We start from the raw sequence: 26,303 nt of genomic DNA, 5'->3' as shown, positions 1-26,303 counted from the left end.
CTACTTATACAGCCCAAAATGCTGTTAGCCTTCTTGGCAACAAGGGCACAATGTTGACTCGTATAAAGCTTCTCATCCACCGTAACCCCTCAGTTCTTTTCTGCAGAACTGCTTCCTAGCCGCTCAGGCCCTAGTCTGTAGCGGTGCATGGGATTCTTCCGTCCTAAGTGCAGGACTCTGCACTTTTCCTTGTTGAACCTCATCAGATTTTTTTTGGCCCAATCCTCTATTTTGTCTAGATCCCTCTGTATCCTATCCCTATCCTCCAGCGTATCTACCACTCCTCCCAGTTTAGTGTCATCTGCAAACTTGCTGAGGGTGCAATCCACGCCATCCTCCAGATCGTTAATGAAGATATTGAACAAAACCAGCCCCAGGACCGACTCTTGGGGCACTCCGCTTGATACCGGCTGCCAGCTAGACTTGGAGCCATTTATCACTACTTGTTGAGCCCAAGGATCTAGCCAGCTTTCTATCCACCTTATAGTCCATTCATCCAGCCCATACTTCTTTAACTTGCTGGCAAGAATACTGTGCGATACCGTGTCAAAAACTTTGCTAAAGTCAAGGAATAACACTTGGAGTATTGCAAACAGTTTTGGTCCCCCCACTACAGAAGGGATGTGGACACATTGAAGAGAGTTGAGTGCAGGGCAATGAAAATGATTAGGCGGCTGGGGCACATGACTTACGAGGAGAGGCTGAGGGAACTGGGGTTAATTTAGTCTGTAGAAGAGAAGAGTGGGGGGGCGGGATTTGATAGCAGCCTTCAACTACTTGAAGGGGGGTTCCAAAGAGGATGGAGCTCGGCTGTTCTCAGTGATGGCAGATGACAGGAAAAGGAGCAATAGTCTCAAGTTGCAGTGGGGGAGGTGTATGTTGGATGTTAGGAAACACTATTTCACCAGGAGGGTGGTGAAGCACTGGAATGGGTTCCCTAGGGAGGTGGTGGAATCTCCCTCCTTAGAGGTTTTTAAGGCCTGGCTTGACAAGCCCTGGCTGGGATAGTTTAGTTGGTGTTGGTCCTGCTTTGAGCAGGGGATTGGTCTAGCCCAGTGCTTCTCAAGCTATCCGATGTGGGGGACCGGCAATTTTTTTTTCCAATGTGTGCGCAGACCGGCAGCTGATGGCTTGCAGACCAGTGCCGGTCCGCGGACCACCACTTTGAGTAGCACTGGTCTAGATGACCAACTCTTCCAACCCTAATATTCTATGATTCTATGATCCTACAAATGGAGCCAAATCCTGAGAGGCATTGAGGACCAGCAGCAAGGGCCGGCCCTAGACCAAATGGTGTGCACCCCCTTCCATTTGTAAACCTTTATATACCTTATCTTTGATTGCATTTGTAGTCCATTTCATGACTTTGATGCATGATTTGTATGCATGATTTATCCCTGTCTCATGAGATTAACGGTTGATACTAGGTTTGCCAGGCATCCGGTTTTCAACTGAAACGCCCAGTCGAAAATGGGCCCTGGCGGCTCCAGACAGCACCACTCACCGGGCTATTAAAAGTCAGGTCAGTGGTGCAGTGAGGCTATGGCAGGCTCCCTGCCTGCCCTGGCTTTACGTAGCTCCCTGGAAGCAGCCAGCATGTCCGGCCCCTAGGCTCAGCGGTGATCAGAGAAGCTCCAAGTGCTGCCGCTGCTCCCAGGGCCAGCTCTGCAGCTCCCATTGGCTGGGAACTGTGGCCAATGGGAGCTGTGGAGGCAGCGCCTGTGGGCATGGGCAGTGCACACTGCACAGAGCCACCTGGCTGCACCTCTGCCAGGGGGCAGAACATGCTGGCCACTTCTGGGAGAAGTGTGGAGCCAGGGCAGGAAGGGAGCCTGCCTTAACCCTGCTGCGCCACCGACTGGGAGCTGCCTGAGGTAAGCGCCGCCCAGCCAGAGCCCCTACCCTGAACCCACTACCCTAGGTTGGAACCGCATCCTGCACCCAAACCCCCTCCCAGACCCCGCACCCCTACCTGCACTCCAACTCCCTGCCGCAGGTCAGAACCCAATTCTGCACCCTAATTCCCTCCCAGACCCTGCACCCTCACCTGCATCCCAAATCCTTGCCCCAGGTTGGAACCCCCCCCATACCCAAACTCCATCCCAGAGCCTGCACCCCCAGATAGAGCTCTCACCCCCTCCCACAACTCGACCCTCTGCCCCAGCCTAGTGAAAGTGAGGGAGGGAGGCAGAGAGCGACCAATGGAGGGAGGGAGGCTGGAATGAGTGGAGAGCAGGGCCTTGGGGAAGTGGCGGGGCTTGGGGAAGGGGGCAGGGGCCAGGGTGTTTGGTTTTGTGCAATCAGAAAGTTGCCAACCCTTGGTGCTGCCCTGCTCCGTGTATAGTCGCAAGGGCATGGCTGACAACAATCTAGGAGGCTGGAGGAAAATGTAGTTCTCAGAAAATCTGGAAGGTTCCATGAGATCCTATAAAGGTCCAGAACATTCTAGGAGGCTAGTGAAAAATGAATCCATATATGGAATACCTGAAACATTTTACTTCAAACATTCTGTTTTCCCTTTTGTCGCTAACAACCAAAACAGCACCCCGAGCCCGGTGCCCCCCAAACCTGGCGCCACCGGTGGTTGCCTGGGTCACCTGCCCCTAAATCCAGCCCTGCCGCCAGCTCTCATTCAGGCTAAGAATGATGGGCCTCATTCTCTTCTCATGTACATCAATGTAAATCAGGAGAAATGCACTGAAATCAATGGCGGTCATATGGTGTAAGGGACAGGAGAAGGAGTCCCAGCATTTCACAATATCTCCCCTCACTGATCGTATTAAAGGGCCTGAAGCTAGACAGTCAGATTCTCAGCTAGTGGAAATTTGAGAAGCTATAATACATTTGGCCTTAATTTTCTTTCCACTCAGGGCAGAGAGAGAGCTCTGGGAGTGAGGATAAAATGTTTATTGAGGGATATGATGTTTCTGGATCTCTCTATAAAGAGCCAAGTGGGATGTCAGCTGGGGGGTAATGGGCAGAATCCTCATGTTTTGTAAATCAGCAAAGGTCTGTTTTTAGTCAGTGGTGCTACACTGATTTACACTATTTGAAGATCTGGTCCTATATAATTAAAAGAGAAATAAAGGAAACTTATTAAATTAAAGTTTTATTTAACTTTTTAAATCGTAATTTTATTTATCTGTTTCTTATGTGTGTTTAATAAAGAATTCTCTCTCTCTCTTTCTGTGTGTGTGTATATATATATATATATATATATTTAACAGTGGTGGTTACAAAAGGAGACCGTGCCAGTGATAATTTGACACAAGACCCCAAACCACACGTATGTGTTTAATGTTGTAATAGTACAAAGGGGTTTTATTACTACTGTACCCCAATAGGTCCAAGGCACCTACCCTTCTCAACACAACAGACTAAGGTTCTATTCCCAACGCTGGGAAGGGTTGTAGGTTTTAATGCTCAGAGCACAAGAGACTGAGAGTCAGGAAACCTGGGTTCTATTCTTATTCTACTGCTGATTTGTGGGGTTACTTTGAGCAAGCTCCTAACCCTCTCTGTGCCTTAATTTCCCCCTCAGTGCAATGGGGACAGTAATATTGACCCATCTCCTGGTGGGACTGAGAATTTTTTAAAGTGTTTTGAGCTTAGACAGGAGGTGCTAGGGGAGGGCAAACAATTATTCTTAGAACTGAGTCCAAATCATTAAGTGTGCATCTGGATCTGACATTTTTCTGTGTTTCCATGAGTGTTTGGATCCAGGATTCTGTCTAAGTTGTGCTTGTTTATTATTTAAAATAATGTTTACTATTGATAAAAATTATTTTCATTTAGATTAAAAATATAATGGGGAAAATTTGCATTAAGCTGCATTAAGATTTTCAAGCTCCTTTTCTTTTTTACTGGGCCTTAATTTTTGGCCTGAACAAAGTTGATCCAGTCCCTTTTACTCTATCCACCTCTTGACAGTGTCTCTCTCCACCTCTAACATTTTATTGCTATTTTTCCTTGCAGGCACATGTCAGACTGAGACTCTGGGAAGAGAATTCATCACCTCCTACATGGAGGACTGTGGGAACTCGAGTCAATTTGAAGTGCAAATTACTGGTTACTTTGCCTTCACTTCAGTGTCTGTTTCCATCTCCAATTACACGGGTGATGGGGCAAAGTTTGAGAATAAGACTATGGTAAATCAGGGAGAGATGGTGCCGGTCAGGCTACCAGAGTCAGTGGGAGTTAAGGGCAGTACCAAGTTCTCCAAGGTGGTCCTAGTCAAGGCTGACAAAGATATCTCGGTAGTGTCTGTCAGCAACAAACATGTGAGCCCTGAGACCACTGTGCTGTATCCTGTCTCCAGCTTGGGAAATGAACACTACGTAGTGACTCCCTTCACGGAATCCTTCAAGAGTTATCCAGAGTTCTCTATTATAACGTACCAGGAGCCCAACTCCGTGGACGTCCATGTGAAAGGCAAGTTACATTACCTAACACAGGTCTACTCCACTGGCAACAAACTGGGAATTAAGCTCCCCAGTTTCCAAGGCATCCAGTTACAAGGCATAGAAGATCTGTCTGGCACCAGGATTGTCTCAGAAAAGCCAGTGGCCGTCTTGGTTGGCCAGGTGTGTTTTTGTAATAGCACAAAATGCAACCACGTCTTTGAGCAGCTCCTACCAGTCTGCAGCTGGGGTACAACATACATCATTCCTCCCTTACCCTGGCAGAAAGTAGATGACATAGTCTATATCACTGCTTCCCAGAGCACGACTGTGTTGTATCAACGAGGGGACAAGCAAGAGAATGTTACTCTAACAGGAGGCAATGCACTCCAACTTCCTGTCAAGCCCTCAATCCCAGTCTACATCTCTGCTAACGTGGGCATCCAGGTGGTGTTCTACAGCCTGGGCGCAGCTATCCCTAATTCCTCCCACGCCTTCCTGATGAATGTTCCAGATGTTGCCAGTTACTGCCTGATGTATTCTATAAATGAGCAGGAGGGCTTTGAGAACTTTGCCTTGATGGTGGCCAATACATCAGAGACTGGCGCCATCATCTTAGACAATCAGCCTCTAAGGGATGTGGAGTGGAACCGAGTCCCCGGCACTGAGTTCGTTTGGGGCATGCATACGCTTGGACCTGCCATGAGATCCCATGCTGTGGAACATGCCAGTTCTCCATTCGCACTCCTGAGTGTTGGCACTGCTGCCATGGACAGCTATGGGATTCCGGGTTCCTGCAGGAAGGGTGAGTAGCCTGGGTTTTAAATCTATTTTGACCACGTTTTCTGTGCATGCTGCAAAGAAAACAGTGTCACAACCAGGGAGGCAACCATGGGCCTGGTGTAAAGTCTGTTGATTTTGATGGGGCTCCATTGAGTTACACCAGCTGAGAATTTGGCCCAGCATGCCATCCTAGGCCACCACTAGCCACAGTTACTCAGGGTATGTCCATACTACAGAAGCTACAGCAGCAGGTACGGCGCTGCAGATGTGCCTCTGAAGCACTGTCGTGTAGACACTTGGTCCAGCGATGGAAGGGGTTTTTCTGTCGCTGTAGTTAATCCACCCCGCCGAGAGCTGGTATCTGGGTTGACGGAAGAATTCTTTTGTCAACCTAGTGGTGTCGACACTGGGCTTTGGACGCCTTAACTACGTCTCTTAGGGGGTGTAAATTTTTCACACCGCTCAGTGACATAGCTAGATCTACCTAAGTTTTAGGCGTAGTCCAGGCCTAAGATTGTACCTGTGTTGCTAGCTGCACTCAACTAGTTTCCGCCCAGCTCATGCAGTTAGGCAGCTGCTCGCCAGCTGGTCTGAATTGGTTTAAGGACCATTGCACTTTTCCTCCTACACTTGGTTGTGATGCCCTCTGGGTACCCAAGGGAATTTTGTGCCTGATTCTTACTTATGCCACTCCTGTGCTTGCACCGGGGAAGACTATAGAAGACTTCTTCTTTTGTCCTAGCTACCACCTCTAAGAGGCGGATTTACTACAGCAATGGAAGAACCCTTCCATCACCATCGTCAGTGTCTACACTACAGTGACACAGCTGCAGCTGCACCACTTTAGCGTTCCTAGTGTAGACATACCTTGATGAGACTCAGGCCTTTTAGAAGTACAAGAGCAGGCTTAGAACAGTTCTTGGGAAGGGAAACTTCTTGAGTATTGATGTAACAACTGTCATCTTGGTAACCCCAAGGATCAAACCCAGGACCTTTTAACTCCATGACCCACTCCTGATTGAGCTAAGAGACAAACTCCCATAGCTAGGAGCTGTAGCAGAACCAGACCTTTGGTGGAGCAGCCCCAGAGGACACATAAGACACACTGATCAATGAGACACACAGACAAAGCTTAAGTGAGTATTAACCAGGTGATGTGTGGACACACACCAGGCTTTTAGGGCTGAATGTATTGCTAACTGATTATAAACTCAGTTGAAAGTTGTCAGACAGGGCTAAAGGGATCAATGGAGCTAAAGGGAGAAAACACCTGCTGGGTTTCAGGAGATCATCAACTTTGTATTCTGGAAGGAAGAAAGGATGGCCTTTGTGGCTAAAATGTTAGGCTGGGACTCAATTGATCAAGCTTCCATTTCCAGCTCTGTCATAAAGTCCGTGTGAGTGTGGTCTTAGGTGTGTCACTTTGGCCAAGATTTTCAAAATCGCCTTGTGATTTTGGTTGCCCAACCTGACACCTTAAAGGGGCCTGATTTTCAGAGGGTGAGTGCTCAGCACTTTTGAAAGTCAGGGCCCTTTTAAGATGTCTGAAATCACGAGACACTTTTGAAAACCTTAGCCCTGCAGATGTTGACTTGATGTAATTGTCCGTGCCTCTCTTTGTGTTGCTAGATGTTACCTTTAAATGCCAGACTGAAACTCAACAGATAAGAGAGCAGTTGAAGAAGTGCAGAGATGTCTTTCAGCAGGTACGTGTAAGGGGTTTATTTGGGCTTTGAGGGTTTTCACAAAGAGTACACAGAAAACTTTGAGCCTGAGGATTCTCTGTTTATCCAAGGTTTACCACTGACTTCAGTGGGAGCAGAATCAGTCCAACACAAAGTGCTTTTGAAAACTCAACCTTCAATACTATGTGAAATATCAGCATGTCCGTGGGCTTCAGCACACTTAGCCTTAACATGTCTTAATCTGTGGACATTGTAGTGGGACAGCCAGCCAACCATAGGTCAAAGCAAGATCACGATGAGGAACCATTTACCTTAATTTTGGGTGGCCTTTCCATGCTTGTAGAAATAACCCATTTCCTCTGATTGTTCTGCAGGGCAACACCAGTGAATTTTGCTCCTTCATGAATTCAACCTTAGTGAATTTGGAGACCATGTGTGCAGAGGACAGAGCAGCATCGCTGGAGGTTAGAGGTTCTGCCCCTACGTGGGTGGGCGCTCTATGGCCAAATGCCCTGCGCATTGGTATAGCCCTCTCACTTTGGGGGAAATTGTAGCTGCTCTTCAGAAAAGGGGTGTGTGCGCATGTGCATGATCTCTAGCTGAAGTGGCAGGGGATCTGGGTTCTGTCCCCACTGCTCCTAGGAAGATCCAAATTGCTTCCGGGGGCAACACAGAGAGAACCGAGATGTCTGCTGATTGGTTGTAATGTTCTCTGGCACCTACACTGAAGGGACCAGGGATGAGGAGCGAATGACACACGGTGTTAGACGTACCCTGGCTTCAGTTTACTGTGAAGTCCTGAGCAAGCCTCAGTAGCCTCACTCGCTCAGTAAAGGGCTCCCTCTTGGAGAATGGTGCAGTCCCTCTGAGTGGGAAGGTCACTATGAACCCGTATGTCCCTAAGAGGGTCATTGTTTCCCTGGGAGTCTGAAGAATGTGGCTCATGAACCACTGAAATCCTCCGTCCTTCTCAGGGTGTTTCCTTTCCCAATCCCAGGAAGTTGCTCGCCCCTTTGGTTCCTTGCTGAATAGCTCCTTCCTCAGTGCTGGTGGGACTGAGAGCAAGAGGGACGTGGCCTCCGCTGTGACCTTCCTCCTGCGGAGTGTGGAATTGGCTGCACTGACGGTTGCTTTGCGGTCTCCGGAGAAGAAGACCCAGAACGTGACAACCGAGTGTATGGGTGAGGAGGATGAGAGGCTCCCACATCGCCTTGTGGCAGCTGTGAGATGGGGGTTATACTCTTTTCAGTGCAGAACACCACTGCAGCCTCACTGCCCCTCCCTCAGGGTTTAAAACCCAGCCATGGGCGGCAGGTGAATGAGCCACTGAGAGAGGTTAACCATTGAGAGAAACTAGCCCCAGGCCCCTCCCTCTCTGCCCAAGGCCTATCCCCTCCTCTTCCATCCCCCATCTTCCACTAGAGCCCAGAGAAACCTGCCTCGCACCCCGCGCTACCCCAGACCCGGAGCGTCAGATGGCTACTGCAGCCAGAGCACCCCCAGCCCTAGAGTGCTGGGCAGCTGGAGCATCCCCAACTCCAGCGCCGGGCAGATGGGCAGACAGCGTGACGTGGCATGGCCCCAGCCCCAGCGCCCCCAGCCCTGGGCCTTGTGAGCACCTGCCTGCCCCAGCCTGCCTGCCCCAGCCTCTCAGCCATGGAAGAGTCGGAAGGGAACTGGAAGCAGGCAGGAGGGAGCCTGGGGGCAAAGCATGGGCTGGGCCATGCCAGGCTGTTTAGGGAGGCACAGCCTTCCCCGGCCTATGCTACCCACCACCCATAAACCCAGCCCTGGGGCTTTGCAGCAATGGCAGCTGCCTGAGAGGGGTTTAAAAGCAATGCCAATCTCCTGTCGCCACAGGCAGCTGCCATTAGTTCCTCCTTTCACTCCCTGCCCCAGCAATACCCCTTCTTGCTGCTTCCCCTGCTACAGCGCAGAGGTGAGGCAGCAGGGAGAAGTTGCCTTCTGCCTCTTGGCACAGTGGCATCTTCATGGGGGCGCAGGCATGATGGATCACAGAAGGTCAGCCAGAGGGGCTCAGGGAAACGCAGAGAGATGGAGGTGAGGAGGAAGGGGGAGGGGTGGTGGGACTCAGAGATAGTGGAGCTCCAAACCTGCCTTGCCCTTGCAGCAAGAGGCGTTGCCATTTCCCTCCACAGCTATCGAGACGCTCCTCATCCCAGCTGCAAGTCGCTGTGATGGGGTCTTCAGGCTGAGAGGTCAGGAGGAGACAATGGACATTCACTGCAATGCCGTCACCAGAGCAGCCACAGAAGGTACCATCTTGGTGCTTCCCAGGCACTCACCCCTTTAGACACCAAACCCCAGCCCTAGTTCTCCCCTTCCTCTCGCCCCACGCTGGCTTGCTTGCCTTTGTTATCCTGACACTACTGTGGACCTTGTTGGCTGAGCCAGTGTTTCTCAGGCTGTTGATCTCTGCAGAGCCCTTCATTCCTGGCTGTCCCGCAGCATGAAAACCAACCCATGTGGGGCAGGGAGGAGAGAGAAGCTTTGATGGGCATATGAATTGGTCCAGAGAATGGAAAGATCAGAGATCCGTTGGCCCAACACATGATGTCCTGATGATGAGCCCAGCTAGGCCCCAGGTTGACGTGTGTGACTTCCTGGAATGGAACCAGGATAATATTGACCAATTTTACTCCAATTTTCAGGCCAGTATGACGTAACTGGGACTGGTTCTTAATTCTTTAGCCCCAGGGAAAGCTCCTCACTAACCAACCTCGCTGCCTCTCCTAACCAAGAAAAACTATGGCTTCACCTCCGTGCCTTTCACCTAGGGCTGTGTACCGAGCTGGATAAGGTGCAGTATGGGGGTATGATTTCTAAAGAGCACTAACTAACTGTGCATTAATAGGTCCGTATAGACCCTACTAGTGTGCACTAAAGGTTCCCTAGTGTGCTTTAATGTACGTTAGTGCACTTTAGGAATCACACTCCCATAGTGCACGCCAGATGTTTCCAACACAGAAGTGCTTCTGTGGAAGAAGAGGGAGGAGGCAACATATTCGAGTGGTTAAAGCTCAAAATGCTAGCCAGGACTCCTGGGTTCTTTTCCCAGCTCTGCCCCAGACTCGCTGTGACCTTTGGCACCTGGATTGCTCTTTCTTTGTCTCAGTGTCCCTGTCTCTACGATGAGGCATCATTTCATGTTTTCAGATCCTTGGGCTGTTGCTTTTATTTCTTACTCCACCCTGGACTCCATCATTAACACGACATTACTTGATGAGGGAGATCTAATGGCTGATGAGAAAATGAGGAATTTTCACCTGAATTCCAGGGTGGTGAGTGGGGCTATCGGAGATGGGAGGCCCATGTACCTCTCCAGACCTGTGAATTTCACCCTGCACCATAGACAGGTGAGTGTAGATCTTTTTACTTTGCTGTGTGCCCGGGATTCCAGCTGGTCACTTGAAAGGTGCGTCTCCTGCAGGGCATTTGAGTTCTGCTGCCTTTCTGGACTGAGAAACAGTTATCTGAGAAATAGAGGGAGCTTCTTCAGTCCTGATGCTGGGGCTGTTTTGATGGAGGACATTACGTAGGGTTCACGCCAGGCCTGATTATGATTAATCATGTAAAATGCTCAGGAATAACAAATGTGCCTGGCTCACCCCTTAGAGCAGGAATAAATGGAAGGCAATTCCCTATAGCAGTGGTCCCCAAAGTTTTGAGGGTCACACCCTCCCTTACCCCATTCACAGCCCTCCCCCTGAGCCAGGGCCGGGAGCGGGGCCATGGCTCGGGGGCAGGAGGAAAGGACACAGACAGGGGTAAGGGGGCCAAGGCTGGGACTGCAGCTGGTGGTGGGTCTGGGTCTGGAAGCAGGGCCAGAGCCGTAGCCGGGAGCTGAGGCTAGGAGCAGGAATGGAGCAGGAGGCAGGCTGCGGTGGGGGCCAGCAGCTGAGTCCATGGCGAGGTGCGGCTCCACTCCCAGCCCCGCCCCTTCCCCCAGCCTGGGCCGGGAATGGAGCTGCAAGAGGCTGGGGCTGGGAGTGGAGCCATGCTGAAGCTGGGGACGGTGCCAGACATGGGGCTGGAAGTCAGGGATGCGACTACTGGTGGGACCAGAGCAGAGCTCAGGGTGGGGAGGGGCTGGGTGGTGCTCCCTCTCTGCCCCCCATGGGGGCTGACCCAGGACCTGTCATTTCCCTCCAAAGGGGGGCGCACCCCACAGTTTGGGGACCTCTGCCCTATAGATAGAAGAGTTCAGGGAAACGGCATGAGATGGTGCCGTCTTTGAGAAAGTAATGAACTTGCTAGAGTGCATGTGGGTATTTGTGGGCGGGTGTGTGAATGCCTTTTAACGGCTCAAATCAAAACTTCACAATTGTGTGTCATAGACCCCACAGTGCCCAGAGTTAAGGGAATTACCACTTTAGCTCTGGGGTCAGGGACTTGTGCTATTGGAGCGGGAGGATCTCGCTTGTATTTCCACTGCCAATGGGAAGTCCCAAATGGCTGTTACGTGCAGCACAATGAGAGTCATGAAGCCGTTGGTGACTTCAGGTTTATTATTGTCTATTAGAAACGTGTGACAAAAGAAACAGTATTCTACCCATGACCCAGTGAGGACGATGATGGGGTGTTTTGGTTTCCAGGCAAAGAAAGAGGAGGAAGAGACTCGCTGCGTTCACTGGAAATTCATTGCTGGGAAAGGCACCTGGGCTGAGGATGGCTGCAAAAGTCTCCAGACGAACAGCACTCACACCATCTGCAGCTGTGACCATCTCTCCAGCTTCGCACTCCTGATGGGTCACACCGGAGTGGAGGTATCTCAGTGTCAGACAAAATCAGTGGGAATTTTGCCTGAATGACCGCTGAGTAGGAACCTCAGGGTATAATCTGTGGCCATACAGGATGGGTGGGGTTTTGATCTGAGGTGCCTAGAGTAGCCCACACTGAAAATGCCAAGGTCACGGCAGGCTGCAAAAAGGAGAGCAGATTTCCCCAAAACTGCTGGTTAACAGTGTAGTTAGAATCACCAACCAGTCACAATCTGTGCTCCAGATCCCCAACACTGGTTACTGAGAAGCTGAAAAAAAGAAATCAAACAGCCCCCTTTATTGCATTCCAGTCTCTGACTCCCAATCAGCAGATAGGGCCAGTAAAATGAGAAGTTACTTAAAAGCTCTATTCAGTTAACAAAATGTTCTTCTGATCTCCCAAGGGGCAGCCACATTGCCAGGTCAATATCAGTTTGGCTCTTACCCAAAATACCATGCTGCCAGTCAATCCTTTAGTATCTAAAACTAAAGGTTTTTATTATAAATGAAAAGAAAAGAAAGAGAGTTGTTAAATGATCAAAGCAATCTGATACATATGACTTCAAGGTCCATATATCAGGTTCTTAGCAGCGTTGGTGAGTTTGCTGGCTTGTAAAGTCCCTCTGGAACACATCCAAAGCTGAGATGGGTCTATCAGACCTTTGTTCAAAGCTTCAGTCTGTCGAGAAGTTACTCCAGAGGTGAGAAGCAGGATTGAAGACAAAATGGAGGTGATGCAGCTGCCTTTTTCTATCCTTTTCCATGTGGCTTGTACTTCCTCTGTCCCAAAGAGAAGATCACAGCACATGGGCATGGAAAGGTACTTGGAGTCTCCTGTTCATAGGCATGTCCCTACATGTCCTGCTGACTCTTGGACATAGCCCCTGGCTTCTCTCAATACGTTCATTCTAGAGCTCAGCGATTCTCAAACTTTAGGAACCTGAGGACCACCATTTTAATTTAAAATTTTTCGCAGACCCCCAACCCCCTGCTCAGACCCAGGCCCCACCCCCATTCCATCTATTCCTCTAAGGCCCCACCCCACCTCTTCCCGCCCCCTGTCTACTCCTGCTCCTCCTCTTCCCTGTGTCTTTCTGCCTCCTCCCCTGAGCGCCCCCCATGCCCACTCCTTCTCCTCCGTCCCAGTGCCTCCTGCATGCTGCTGAACAGCTGTTCTCCGGCATGCAGAAGGCACTGGGAGGGAGGTGGAGGACTTGGTCAGCAGGGTCTTCGGACCCCCTGGAGTGTCCTCGCGGACCCCCGTTTGAGAAACGCTGGTATGTTACACTAATAAAAATGATACCAACAGGATCTTGTAAGAGGGACAAGGCAAATTGCCACGTTTATTGTAAATACAACAAAATATTCCTATATGCAATTTCTATATAGATCCAAAAAGAAAAGGAGTACTTGTGGCACCTTAGAGACTAACCAATTTATTTGAGCATGAGCTTTCACGAAAGCTCATGCTCAAATAAATTGGTTACTCTCTAAGGTGACACAAGTACTCCTATTCTTTTTGCGAATACAGACTAACATGGCTGTTACTCTGAAACCTATATAGATCCAATCACACACACAGACATTCACACACAGGTTCTACATAAAGGTTGTTATAGTTACCAGCCTAGATGTTGCTCGTGCCAAGTCACTGGCCAGGTGGCCTGGACACGAAAGTGGAGCCGAGTCATTGTCAGATGCGCATCCGATGCTCCTGGAGGGTGGTCGTAGAACCAGACTCAAAGAACACAGTCCCTGGACCCAATTTTTATAGGTCTCTGGTTCAATACAAGTCTATGGAAGATGCTTCATCATGCTGAATTTACAATTGAGATGACCATCAATCAGCTCAATCAGCAGGTGGTACATCCATGACGGCTCCATGATGGCTAAGTGTTATCTTCTTGCTCTTCCTTGATGCGTTTTGGGTGGATTCTGGTTCGCCCTCCAGGGGTCACCTGGTTATCTCCACTTTGCATATTCTTCGGCCCACGGATATCAAGGTTGAAATTCTTAGGATTAGGCTGGCAACATTTATTAACCAATTATTTTCCTGCTTCAGGCTCTCAATTCCATGCACTCATCATTCATTCTTTTGCTTAACACAATCTATGACTCTTGATTCATTTAACAAGTTTTATCCCACTATCTATTTTTCCCTCTTTGGATACCAAGATTTACATAGGCATGACAAGGAGCCCCTGCGGGGGAAGAGCATCAGGGTGTTGTTTTAAAGAACAGCATTTGTTTCCTCAAAGTTCTTATCACTTTCCAGCACAGACTCTTTGTCCTGTATCAGCCTGAAATAATTAGCACTTTGGCCTTGCATTTGTTACAGAGTGAAATTCAACGGCACGGAGCTGATGTTCATACCTTTTTACAATACCTATATACTCTTTTGTCTATCTTTATTTCTACTACTACATAATTATAATTCTATCCTACTTATATAGCTTTGAGGGCGACCCAACAGGTATAGCTGATTACCCTTGATGGGCCATCAAACAAATTGGATAGTGCTGATGCCAATCTGTCTGGGTGTGTCACCCAGAAACACAGCACAGACATATCACACATTTATAACTCACGATGCAAAGATGATACATACATATAAACAAGATGTTCATACTTACAAATCGTAACTTTTCGACTGATACCTTACATGGTAAGGTAAGATTCACTGAAATTTTGTAATATTGTTACACATATAAATGGTCACCCATATTCTATAGAATCATAGAACTGGAAGGGACCTCAAGAAGTTATTTAGTCCAGTCCCCTGCACTCAAGGCAGGACTAAGTATTTTCTAGACCATCCCTGACAGCTGTTAGTCCAACCTGCTCTTAAAAATAATGATGGAGATTCCACAACCTCCCTAAGCACTTTATTCCAGTGCTTAACCACCCTGACAGTTAGGAAGTTTTTCCTAATGTCCAACCTAAACTGCCCTTGCTGCAATTTAAGCCCATTGCTTCTTGTCCTATCCTCAGAGGTTAAGAACAATTTTTCTCTCTCCTCCTAGTAACAAACTTTTATGTATTTGAAAACTGTTATTATGTCCCCTCTCAGTCTTCTCTTCTCCAGACTGGACAAACCCATTGTTTTCACTCTTCACGCATAGGTCACGTTTTCTAGACCTTTAATCATTTTTGTGGCTGTTCTCTGGACTTTCTCCGATTTATCCACATCTTTCCTGAAAGTTGGCGCCCAGAACTGGACACAATTTTCCAGCTGAGGCCTAATCAGCGTGGAATAGAGCGGAACAATTACTTCTCATGTCTTGCTTACAATACTTCTGCTAATGCATCCCAGAATGTTTGCTTTTTTTGCAACAGCGTTACACTGTTCACTCATATTTATTCTGTGATCCACTCAGGGCCGTCCTTAGGCATACGTAGCTGCATATGTGGCTGTGTAGGGCACCTGAAAATTTGGGGCACTGCTGGGGCTTAGTGTCCACCCTTCTGCCTCTTCCTATCCCTGTTCTGACCCTTCCTGCAGGCTCACACAGCTAGCTGCTGCAGCCTGGTGACTCTACTCTGGAGGGGAACAATTTCCATCCTACCACCAACCTCAGCCTGGTCCAGTCCACACAAGAGATCCACTTCCTGGACACTACAGTGCTAATAAACAATGGTCACATAAACACCACCCTATACCGGAAACCTACTGACCGCTATTCCTACCTGCATGCCTCCAGCTTTCACCCTGACCACACCACACGATCCATCGTCTACAGCCAAGCTCTGCGATACAACCGCATTTGCTCCAACCCCTCAGACAGAGACAAACACCTACAAGATCTCTGTCAAGCTTTCTTACAACTACAATACCCACCTGCGGAAGTAAAGAAACAGATTGATAGAGCCAGAAGAATTCCCAGAAGTTACCTACTACAGGACAGGCCTAACAAAGAAAATAACAGAACGCCACTAGCCATCACCTTCAGCCCCCAACTAAAACCCCTCCAATGCATTATTAAGGATCTACAACCTATCCTAAAGGATGACCCAACACTCTCACAAATCTTGGGAGACAGGCCAGTCCTTGCCTACAGACAGCCCCGCAACCTGAAGCAAATACTCACCAACAACCACATACCACACAACAGAACCACTAACCCAGGAACTTATCCTTGCAACAAAGCCCGTTGCCAATTGTGCCCACATATCTATTCAGGGGACACTATCACAGGGCCTAATAACATCAGCCACACTATCAGAGGCTCGTTCACCTGCACATCCACCAATGTGATTTATGCCATCATGTGCCAGCAATGCCCCTCTGCCATGTACATTGGTCAAACTGGACAGTCTCTACGTAAAAGAATAAATGGACACAAATCAGATGTCAAGAATTATAACATTCATAAACCAGTCGGAGAACACTTCAATCTCTCTGGTCACGCAATCACAGACATGAAGGTCGCTATCTTAAAACAAAAAAACTTCAAATCCAGACTCCAGCGAGAAACTGCTGAATTGGAATTCATTTGCAAATTGGATACTATTAATTTAGGCTTAAATAGAGACTGGGAGTGGCTAAGTCATTATGCAAGGTAGCCTATTTCCTCTTGTTTTTTCCTACTCCCCCCCCCCCAGATGTTCTGGTTTAACTTGGATTTAAACTTGGAGAGTGGTCAGTTTGGATGAGCTATTACCAGCAGGAGAGTGAGTCTGTGTGTGTATGGGGGTGGGTTTTTGGAGGGGGGTGAGGGAGTGAGAGAACCTGGATTTGTGCAGGAAATGGCCCAATTTGATTATCATGCACATTGTGTAAAGAGTTGTCACTTTGGATGGGCTATCACCAGCAGGAGAGTGAATTTGTGTGTGGGGGTGAAGGGTGAGAAAACCTGGATTTGTGCTGGAAATGGCCTAACCTGACGATTACTTTAGATAAGCTATTACCAGCAGGACAGTGGGGTGGGAGGAGGTATTGTTTCATATTCTCTGTGTATATATAAAGTCTGCTGCAGTTTCCACGGTATGCATCTGATGAAGTGAGCTGTAGCTCACGAAAGCTCATGCTCAAATAAATTGGTTAGTCTCTAAGGTGCCACTAGTACTCCTTTTCTTTTTTTAAAAGTGAAAGCCTCTAGTCTGCCAGACCTATTAGCACAACACTGAAACTGTTAAAGAGCCATTCAAGTGGTAATGAAGCCATTTAACAGGCATTTGCCAACCCCTAGGTATATACTGTCAGTTTCTGAATTTACTGACAAAAACAGTTGTGCATTACTGTAATATTTACTCAGAACACATTAGTCTACAGGACCTTAGTTTAAAATGTGCTTTAAAAGTATTTCATTACAAGATTGCTGAAGATCATAAAATCACATCTCTAAAGAATCCTTGCATAGATTTTAAGATCCACAATCGGAGTATTCATCTTTAGCTTTAAATGCTTGGATCATCAGACATCTAGTTTTTAAAATAAATCGTTCAAACAACCACTCTTATCTAAAATACACATTTTAATTTTAATTACTATAGTACAAAAAACTTACTTCCAAAGTCTTCCTGTCTATCCCTTTCTCCCCCACCCCTCATTGAAGAGAGGCTAGCTTTTAAAGGGACAACACCCCCTTCCTTCCAAATAGCTGGACAAACGAGTTTCCCTTTCTTTACTTCTGACTATTTGATGAACTAGTTTTAAGAGAACCATCCAGCGAAATCAGTACCTTAGTAAGATATAAAATCCTTTGTTATGCCTAAAATCTTTGGAAACATATTTTTTAAAGTTGGTGAAATTTTATAAATGTGTCTGTTGTTATGGAGATCACACAAAGTAAATTAGTTTTCCCTTTCTCTAAAAGCAATGAACATTGTTATGAACACACTAAACCTCTGTGACTGATTAATTTAAAATAATATCTTTGTTTCAGTGAGTTAAATATGTAGTCATCTGGAATGATTACTTTATGAAGGCTTAAGAGTACATTTAAAATATAAAACGAGCGTAGAAATACTGATTAAGAAAATATAAAACAGAGAAGAGCTGCATCATGTATTCCATAATATTTAATGTTGCATTTGGCAGGACAGCTGACTTGCCCTTAGTACAAAGTTTTTTCAAATAAATCTCTGACAAACTTCAGGGTATATCAAAATACCTGAGACTGACATTTTTTATTCCTAAATTTAGTGTTTTTAATTAGGTACCTTCTGCATGTCCAGTCTTCACCTTCTGGCATGCAGTGGAAAACATGCTCCATTTTCTTTTGAAACCCCCCCCCCCTCTTCTGCAATTTCTTTCTAATGTCATTTGCTTCATTTGGATTCAGGGATTTGGCTGGAAGGGGATGAGCAGGGAGTGGAAGGGAAGAGAGGAGGGAGACAGTGGGGAGGGGCGGGGCCTGGACAGAGTGGGGGCGGGGCCTGGGGTGGAGCAGGGGTGAAGTATGGGCGGGGCCACAGGCAGAAGAGGTGGGCTGGGGAGCTACCCTGTGAAAGTACCAGATTAAATCTGGGAAAGTACCAGATTTAAGATGGATTCCAGTATCATGTGACATGGTCACATGTCCTGTGAGACCCCTAGTCTCCATTCCTCCAGGGCTGGCCTGCAGGTACCGGAAGGTTTGCAAGTAAACAGAGCCATTTACAGGTGATTGATTCTGAAGCACCCTTAATGGCTTCCACTTAACATGTGTACATCAGTGATACAAGTTTATATCTTATTCTCCTAACTCCAAACATAGAAATAATATATGCAAACAAATGGGATGAACACACTCAGTAGATCCTAAGCTTTGTAATGATACCTTATAAGAGACCTTTTGCGTAAAGCATATTTCAGAAACATCATAGTTACACTCATAAGCATATTTTCATAAAACATTATGGAGTGCAACGTCACGCGCACATTCTGCGTAGGGAGAGGGTACGGGGGTCTCTGTGGGGAACTGTGACTCTCCACCTCCGTGAGGCGGGCCGGGTGGCTCAGTATCCTTGCTGCCTCGTCCTTCTCCCCCCACCCACAGCTTGACTGTGAACCACGGATAACTAATCTCTGGGAACGATTTTCCAACCAGTTAGGCACCCACCTAAAAGTGGCTCCATCTAGGTTGTATTTGCCTAGTTTGTTTATGGGAAGTCTCAGAAGCCTTAGGGCTTGTCTACACTGGCAATTTACGGCACTGAAACTTTCTTGCTCAGGGGTGTGAAAAAACACCCCCTGGAACACAGCAAGTTTCAGCGCTATAAAGCGCCAGTGAAGCAGTGCACCAGGTAGCTACGCCTCTCGTGGAGGTGGGTTTTTTAAAGTGCTGGGAGAACTCTCTCCCAGCGCTCTGCTGCGACTACACAAGCCGCGGTAAAGCGCCGCGATGGCAGCACTTTAGCATTGCCAGTGTAGACGAGCCCTTACTAAAGTCAAGAAATACCACATCTACCTTGTCACCACCATCCACAAGGCTTGTTACCCTGTCAAAGAAAGCTATTAGGCTGGCTTGACACGATTTATTCTTGACAAATCCATGCTGACTGTTATTTATCACCTTATTATCTTCTAGGTGTTTGTAAACTGATTTCTTAATTATTTGCTCCATTATCTTTCCGGATACGGAAGTTAAGCTGACTGGTCTGTAATTCCCCGGGGTGTCCTTACTTCCCTTTATTTCCCATGTAGCATCTCAGGGCTCACTGGTGAGTTTCCCTTTGCTGTGTTACAGGAGAGTTATTCACTGACCGTCGTCACCTATGTGGGACTGACCTTCTCCCTGCTGTGCCTCCTCCTCGCCATCCTCACCTTCCTCCTTTGCCGCTCCATCCGCAATGTCAGCACCTCCCTCCACCTGCAGCTCTGCCTCTGCCTCTTCCTGGCCGACCTGCTCTTCCTCACCGCGGTGACCCGCACCCGCAGTCGGGTCTGTTACCCACTTTTATTGTTGGTTTAAAATTGAGCTGTGTCCAGATCCTCTGTCAGCATTTCTAAAGCTCCCCTCACTTCAGCACCTTTTTATACCCTCAGCTGGACAGTAACATTTATTCCATGCTCTTTAGTCCTGCAGAAATAATTATTTACTCCCCTCCAAAAGAAATCTCTCTGGGTGAAACCAGTCCTTCCCTTTCCCTTGTGGGCTCCATCCTTCATCAGACAAAGGAACCTCGATTTCCAGAGTCACAGTCCCCTGCCTGTCCTCTCTGCCCCCACACTGATGGGCAGATGCAAGGCACCTATATCTTGAAGCAGATACAGAGAAGAGAACCAACACTATCCAGGTCTCTCCCTATTATGAGGACCGGAAACTTGTTTATGTCCCTGCTCCCTATCCTAGGATTCCTCACAGTATCCAACAATTTCCACGATTCATTTGGGAACTACAACCCCCAGAAACCATCTTTGCTGAGTGGAGATCAGGACCGGCCTGGTCTCTGAATGATTGAAAGGGCCAGCCAGCTTGCCCTTAGACAAGCCCTCGTAGACTAAAGAATGTATTTTCTCTGGGAGAGAGCCGTAACTGGAGAGATGTGTTAATAAAGAGCCCTATATGATCCTCACAAAAGTCCCCCCACCTCCAAATTCAGTGTTTTCCTTCCCAGAAGCAGTGTCCCAGAGCTCTCTCTCGTCCTGTCCTCAGGTGGTGTGTGCTGTTATTGCTGGCTTCCTACACTACCTCTTCCTGGCCTGCTTCACCTGGATGTTCCTGGAGGGGCTGCACCTCTTCCTCACCGTCCGGAACCTGAAGGTCGTGAATTACACCAGCGCCAGCCGGTTCAAGAAGAGATTTATGTACCCGTTCGGCTATGGATTCCCAGCCCTGGTGGTGGCTATTTCTGCAGCGGTGAATCCTGGAGGCTATGGAACTTCCAACCAGTAAGTGCAGTGCCCATCCTGAAGGGGAGCTGGGATCTGGCTTCCATGCAGGTGTTCGGCTCACCCCAGGTCTGACTTGAACCTAGATTTCCCTGCTCACCCTGCCTGGGAGCTGACTGTGACACTAGGCTGCCCTGAGCGCTGTAGTTGAGTTGCCCACCTGTCAGACATCTACACTCCTCGCCCCACGGATGATGCGGAAGAACAAGCCAGAAAGATCCCAGCTTGACTTCCAGCTCCCAGGCTGGGTTTGTGGCATTGGTGGGTAGGAAACAAATGCACCTTCTTACTGTGGGCAAATCCCTGAGGATCCCCTCTCTCAAGTGAGCGACTCCACTAAAACAGGGCATGGCAGGTTCTAGACACCCCAGGCTAGATCCTCAGCTGGTGTAAATCAGGGTAGCTTCACTTCCTTCAGTGCAGCTAGGCCAATGTACATCCGCTGCATGTCTGGCCCTCCCTCAATACTGCGTCCATCCACCAGGAAGGGTCATTTGAGGAGGTGGAAGAGGAAGTGGAGGCTGAAAGCAGGAGATGCTGAGGTAGATGGGGAGAACTGTTAGCCTGCAGCCCGCAGGAGAGTCGGCCATGTCACAGGCTGGCTGAGATCTATCTTGCTTTTGAGAGCCAGCTGCCCTGTGACACCCTCTCTCTGCCCGCGGTGCTGAAAAAGGGTCGTAATCCCATTAAAGTCACCTTCTTCTTCCTCCCTGCCTGTAGCTGCTGGCTCAGCCTGGAGAGAGGATTTCATTGGAGCTTCCTAGGACCAATCTGTGCCATAATCCTGGTGGGTACCTCACAGAACCACAGGGCCCCATTCTCCTCTCTCCTCTGCGACCCTGTGGAGTCCTGTGGAGCCAAGAGAGGAATATCTCCCAGAGAATTTAAGATGAAAGAGTCCAAGAAGATCCCATTTCATTCCTCCCTCTTTGGCCAGTGCAGGATTTCCCACTAACAGAATAGCCTACGTTCTATGGAGGCAGTCCGGGCGAATGGGTCGGGCACTGAGTTGTGAGTCAGGGGACCTGACTCTGCCACTGGCCTGCTGTGTTAACTTGGGAAGTAGCTTCCCCTCGCTATACCTCTGTTTCTCCTCCCACCCTTTGTCTGTCTTGCTCAGAGGCACCGAAAAAAATAGCGGATGCTCAGCACCCACTGGCAGCCAGCTCCCCACTGCCGGTGGCCGTGCCGATCAACTCCTCCCCCTCTATCCCAGCGCCTCCTGCAGTCAGCTGTTCTGTGGTGTGCAGAACGTGCGGTGGGGGAGGGGGTGGAACTGGGTGGGAAGAGGTGGGGTGGGGGTGGGAAGAGGCAGGTGTCACGGAGTCCCCGGGCGATGCTCTGGAACTGCTCCCTACGAAGCCAGTCAGGACTCTGGGGAAGTCTCCTTCCTGTGAGCAGCCTGTCTTCAGGACACACAGCCCACACAGCTTCCACCTTCCTGGGTCTGACCTCGGAGCATTCAGCATCCTCTGCCCCTCCGTGCGCTTCCTACAGCGAGTCCACCCAGGTGGGGTCCTGGGGAAGCCAGAGGGTCCTGCACCCCAACTTCGCAGTCAGACGTGACTCTCAGCCAGCCAGTAAAACAGAGGTTGAAGGGAATCCTCTATAGATAGGACCTAGAAGCTTTGGGCCAAATCACACAGCTCTAAATCTGGAATCAGTGGAGTCACTCCAGATTCAGATAAGAGCAGAATGTGGCCCTCTGGCTGTATGATCACATGTGATGCATTGCAGCCCTGCCTTTGCCAACTGTTCCCTGCATGGCCTGGGACCAAGATCTGGTAGCGAATGGTATATGACCCACCATGACGAGCAGTCACTAGTCTGCAGCAGTCTGATCCCATAGGATTGTTCTGTGCCTCAGGCAGAGAGACTGGCCTTGGCTAGCGTGTTTTACAAGGAATATTTCATGCTGTTTCCACAGATAAATTTAACATTTTTTATTGTAACCCTCTGGATCCTGAGAGACAAACTCTCCTCCCTTAATGAAGATGTGTCCACTCTCAAAGACACCAGGTAAGACAGCACTATATCTACTAGAACAGGGGTGGGCAAACTTTTAGGCTCGAGGGCCACATCTGGGTGGGGAAATTGCATGCAGGGCCATGAAAGTAGGGCTGGGACAGAGGTTGGAGTGTGGGAGGGAGTGCGGGGTGTGGGAGGGGATTCGGTGTGCAGGAAGGGGTTCAGGGCAAGGGGTTGGGGTGGAGGAGGGGTGTGAGGTGTACGATGGGGCTCAGGGCAGGGGGTTGGGGTGCAAGAGGGAGTGCAGAGTGGGGGAAAGGGCTCAGGGCAGGGGTGCAGGGAGGGGTCCGGAGTGCGGGAGGGGGCTCAGGAAAGGGAGTCGAGATTTGGGTTATAGGAGGGGTTCGGGGTGCAGGCTCCGGCCCGGCGCCACTTACTAGGAGTGGCTCCGGGGTGGCAGCGGGGCGCAGGCAGGCTCCCTGCCTGCCTGCCCTGGCCCTGCACCGCTCCCGGAAGTGGCCGGCACGAAGTCTCTGCGGCCCCTGGAGGGGAGGGGGCAGAGGGCACCGTGCGCTGCCCTCGTCTGCGGGTACTTCCCCCAAAGCTCTCATTGGCCATGGTTCCTTGTTCCTGGCCAAGGGGAGCTGCAGGGGGGCAGGGGTAGAGGAGCAGTGTCGGCAGGCGAGGGCAGCGTGCGGAGCCCTCTCCTCTCCCCTTCCCCCAGGGGCTGCAGGGATGTGGTGCCGGCTGCTTCTGGGAGTGGTGCGGGGCCCACGGCACCACAGGGGTGACAATTCGCAGGCTGGATCGAAAGCCCTGATGAGCCAGATCTGGCTCGCGGGCCGTAGTTTGCCCACCCCTGTACTGGAAGGGTCCAGTGAGCCTCCTATATGGGAATTCCTGTGGGATTCCCCAGAGAGTGCTGCTAGAATACAGCTGAGCACATGCCACTGTAGGGTTTCCAGGTTATCTTGGTGACCTTCTGCTTGATGAGAGAGTAACAGTCTCACTGACCAAGGAGCTGATAAACCCTAACTCACATCAGCAGTCCCTTACTCATGAGTCCTAAAGTTGTCCATGGGACCATCTGCCAAAATAAGGACAATTTTGCATGAGTAAGGGTATGCTGGATCGGACCTTAAATTAGACACACCACAGCCAGGGTGGCAAAGGAAGGGTCAGGTTAGGAGAGAGGAGAGGTCTATGGCAGAAAAGGATCATCATGGGAATTACTTTTCTGCCATGTGTATCATCTTCGTCCCTGGATGGATTTTGAGATGACAGTTGCAGTCTGTTCCGAAGCCTGCTGAAGTCAGTGGAAGTATTGGTATGGAAGAGACTGCTAGATCAGTGAGGCTCTTGCAGTAAGTCCTGTGGCACATTCAGATTGTGGCATGCAAATTGTCTTTCAATTAGCTCATCATGAAATCTGTTTGTTAGGGAGGAACAAGATCAGGGCCGCCAGCTGGGAGTGCTGGGTGGAGACATGAGAGGGGAAAAAGATTTTGGAACCAGTTCAGAATGTTGAGGCTTCAGAAAGCCATGGTGTTACTGCCCGTGCGTAGTGCTGTGTAAGGAGAAATGCAAGTCTGTGCTGATAGTGAGAGCTGGGCCATGTGCTACTTAGGGAGGAAACTCATCTCTTTTCCCTGTGGCTGTGGATACTGTCGAGGTAAAGTGCCATCCATTGAGGAGGAAGGCAAGTGTGGCTTACTGTTGCTCTGTAGCAACCCCTCTGTCTATCTATGGACCAACATAGATGGGTTCCCGAGAGCCCAATATCCTGTTCCCTCTTGATTGTCACATTGCCAGGGCCTGATGTGAAGGGATTAAAAACAAAACCGTAATGAGAGGTTGAACCATTTGCTTTGGAAGAGCCACCTGTGGGAGGTTAAGGTGTGTGTGTGTGGGGGAGATGGTTGGGCACAATATTGTATTTTGGATTCATAGGCGTAAGTTGCCATTGTGTTCATCTTGACAGTACCCCTAAGTCACAGTAAAGCGGGTGCCAGCTGTTTCGCCCCACACTGCCCGCAGCCCCCTGACTCAGTCACTCATCAGAGGATCGTTATAATGGGATCTCTCCATCTGCCTTTATCCAGATTACTGACTTTTAAAGCTATCGCCCAACTATTCATTCTGGGCTGCACATGGAGTCTTGGTCTCTTCCAAGTCGGCTCAGCAAAAATGGTCATGGCGTATTTATTCAGCATTGTCAACAGCCTGCAGGGAGCCTTCATCTTCCTGGTGCACTGTCTCCTCAATCGCCAGGTAACGCCCATGGCATGTCATCAGCCACCCAGTGACTTCACGGGACTAGCAGTGGCCTGTCTGAGGGTGTTAGTTACATGATGTAGTGACCATGTCCCTTATTCTGCAGGTGAGAGAGGAGTACAGGAGGTGGATTAAAGGCACAAGAAAACCCAGCCCCACAACTCAAACATTTAGTCCGTCTGTGTCCACTGTCGCTACCAACACCAAGGTGGTAAGAGATCCTCTATTCTGTTCCAATACTAGCATCCAAAAGTCGCATCCATCTGGTTCTGTCAGAGCTGCTGAGATGCCTTGTCCCCTGAGTGACACATGCTTGTTTTAACCCATCTGAGAACGGCATTGGGAGTCTTAGTGAAATTCAATTGCGTCCAAATTAAGGGGGAATCCCAGGTCTCCTAGAACCCAGCACAGAACTCCTTTTTTCTTGCGCACCTCTACGTTCCCTTCCCTTTGCTTCTTTGCAAGCTCCATGCATCACTCGCTGTGGAATGGGCTGGGATACAAATTCAGGTAATTATCCAATTGGGGAAGTTTGCAAACCAAAACCTGGGTGGAAATCTTCCCAGTGTAGATGGGCCAGGCCAACGAAGAGTTAGCACTGGATGGAATTTCCTCTGGCTCCGTTACCACTACTGGGAAAGAATCCAGAAACTTTGTCTGGAGCGAAAAATGGAGACTTATATCTGGGAAAATCTCCCTGCTCCAGTCCCAGCATGAGGCACCACATCCTTTATCTGGAAGTACACATTTCTGGTTTATTTAGAGCAGCCTCTATTAAGTGCTACTTTATGGCTTACCTGTGCATGGGTTGGGGAAGGGAGCGGGCTTTGTCTACACTTGTTTAGTTATTTTCCTGCACGTGATGTCACTTCAGTGGAGGCTGGCTGAATTTTGCAGACTCTGCACTATTCCTGAATGAGGACCCAGTCCTGATCCCATTGAAGTTGACTGGAGTTTTCCCATGGGATTGGCACTCAATATATATTTGTTTTGCTGGCAGGTGAGTTGGGGAGTGCCCTCCACTTCGTCTCTGTGAAACAATCACCTCTCCAACCAACGATGTTTATCGTACAGCCAGCTTTGCTATGCCAGCGGGGCAGTTGCCGTTCTTCATCCCAACTACATACAAAACCTTGAAGGGGAAGCGGGATTGGACAAAATCCTCTCTCTAATCCAAATCCAAAACTCCTACTGAATTCAAAGGCAACCCTAGGGTTTTAGCTGGGTGTGTCTCCCAGATTTAAAGGGCCAGATCCCAGTTCAGAGAGCAGTTATTCCTTAGGGAAAGCACAACATGTGGGGGAGTTGGGGGGTGGGAGGCGATTTGCAGAGGCCTCGCGTGCTGTGTGTGTGAGCTAGCTCTGCTGTTTCACTGTAATGCGTAAATAATAAAATAACCTGCTTATGGACCTTGGTTGCTTCTTTGGTTTGAGGGTTTGCTGTCAGGTTCTGCCTGTCCTGGAAACCTAGGGCCCAGTTCTAAAGCCTCTTTATGCCAGTCTGGCTTAAAGGTGTAAAGGGGCTTTAAAGTGGGCAGCAATGGCCCTGTGATTAGCCCTCCTGGGCAGGAGTCCTTCCTGGCTGCTGTGGAGCTGGC

General features: G+C 49.1%; 1 protein-coding gene across 3 annotated transcripts in view; it reads left to right on the top strand.

Moving 5' to 3' along the window:
* The window catches only part of LOC144277802 (adhesion G protein-coupled receptor E1-like), a 29,567-nt gene extending 3,382 nt beyond the window's left edge, over positions 1 to 26,185 (top strand). Inside the window, exons 3-16 of one of the 3 annotated variants that reach the window (XM_077838795.1) lie at positions 3,976 to 5,205; positions 6,813 to 6,889; positions 7,243 to 7,332; positions 7,866 to 8,049; positions 9,028 to 9,144; positions 10,046 to 10,245; positions 11,485 to 11,655; positions 19,320 to 19,514; positions 20,229 to 20,464; positions 21,185 to 21,251; positions 22,392 to 22,483; positions 24,535 to 24,703; positions 24,813 to 24,917; positions 25,707 to 26,183. In XM_077838795.1, coding sequence (XP_077694921.1) covers positions 3,976 to 5,205; positions 6,813 to 6,889; positions 7,243 to 7,332; positions 7,866 to 8,049; positions 9,028 to 9,144; positions 10,046 to 10,245; positions 11,485 to 11,655; positions 19,320 to 19,514; positions 20,229 to 20,464; positions 21,185 to 21,251; positions 22,392 to 22,483; positions 24,535 to 24,703; positions 24,813 to 24,917; positions 25,707 to 25,742 — 2,969 coding nt within the window. In that variant the 3' untranslated portion in view covers positions 25,743 to 26,183. Of the gene's footprint in view, positions 1 to 3,975; positions 5,206 to 6,812; positions 6,890 to 7,242; positions 7,333 to 7,865; positions 8,050 to 9,027; positions 9,145 to 10,045; positions 10,246 to 11,484; positions 11,656 to 19,319; positions 19,515 to 20,228; positions 20,465 to 21,184; positions 21,252 to 22,391; positions 22,484 to 24,534; positions 24,704 to 24,812; positions 24,918 to 25,706 lie in introns of those variants that run through there. The other 2 variants (XM_077838796.1, XM_077838798.1) reach the window with 2 other exon arrangements.
* The last annotated feature ends 118 nt before the right edge of the window (positions 26,186 to 26,303 follow it).

Source organism: Eretmochelys imbricata, chromosome 20, assembly GCF_965152235.1.
Source record: "Eretmochelys imbricata isolate rEreImb1 chromosome 20, rEreImb1.hap1, whole genome shotgun sequence".
In the NCBI taxonomy this organism is placed as follows: domain Eukaryota; kingdom Metazoa; phylum Chordata; order Testudines; family Cheloniidae; genus Eretmochelys; species Eretmochelys imbricata.
The sequence above is the reverse complement of the archived record's forward strand: the minus strand, read 5'-3'. Positions and strand labels throughout refer to the sequence as shown.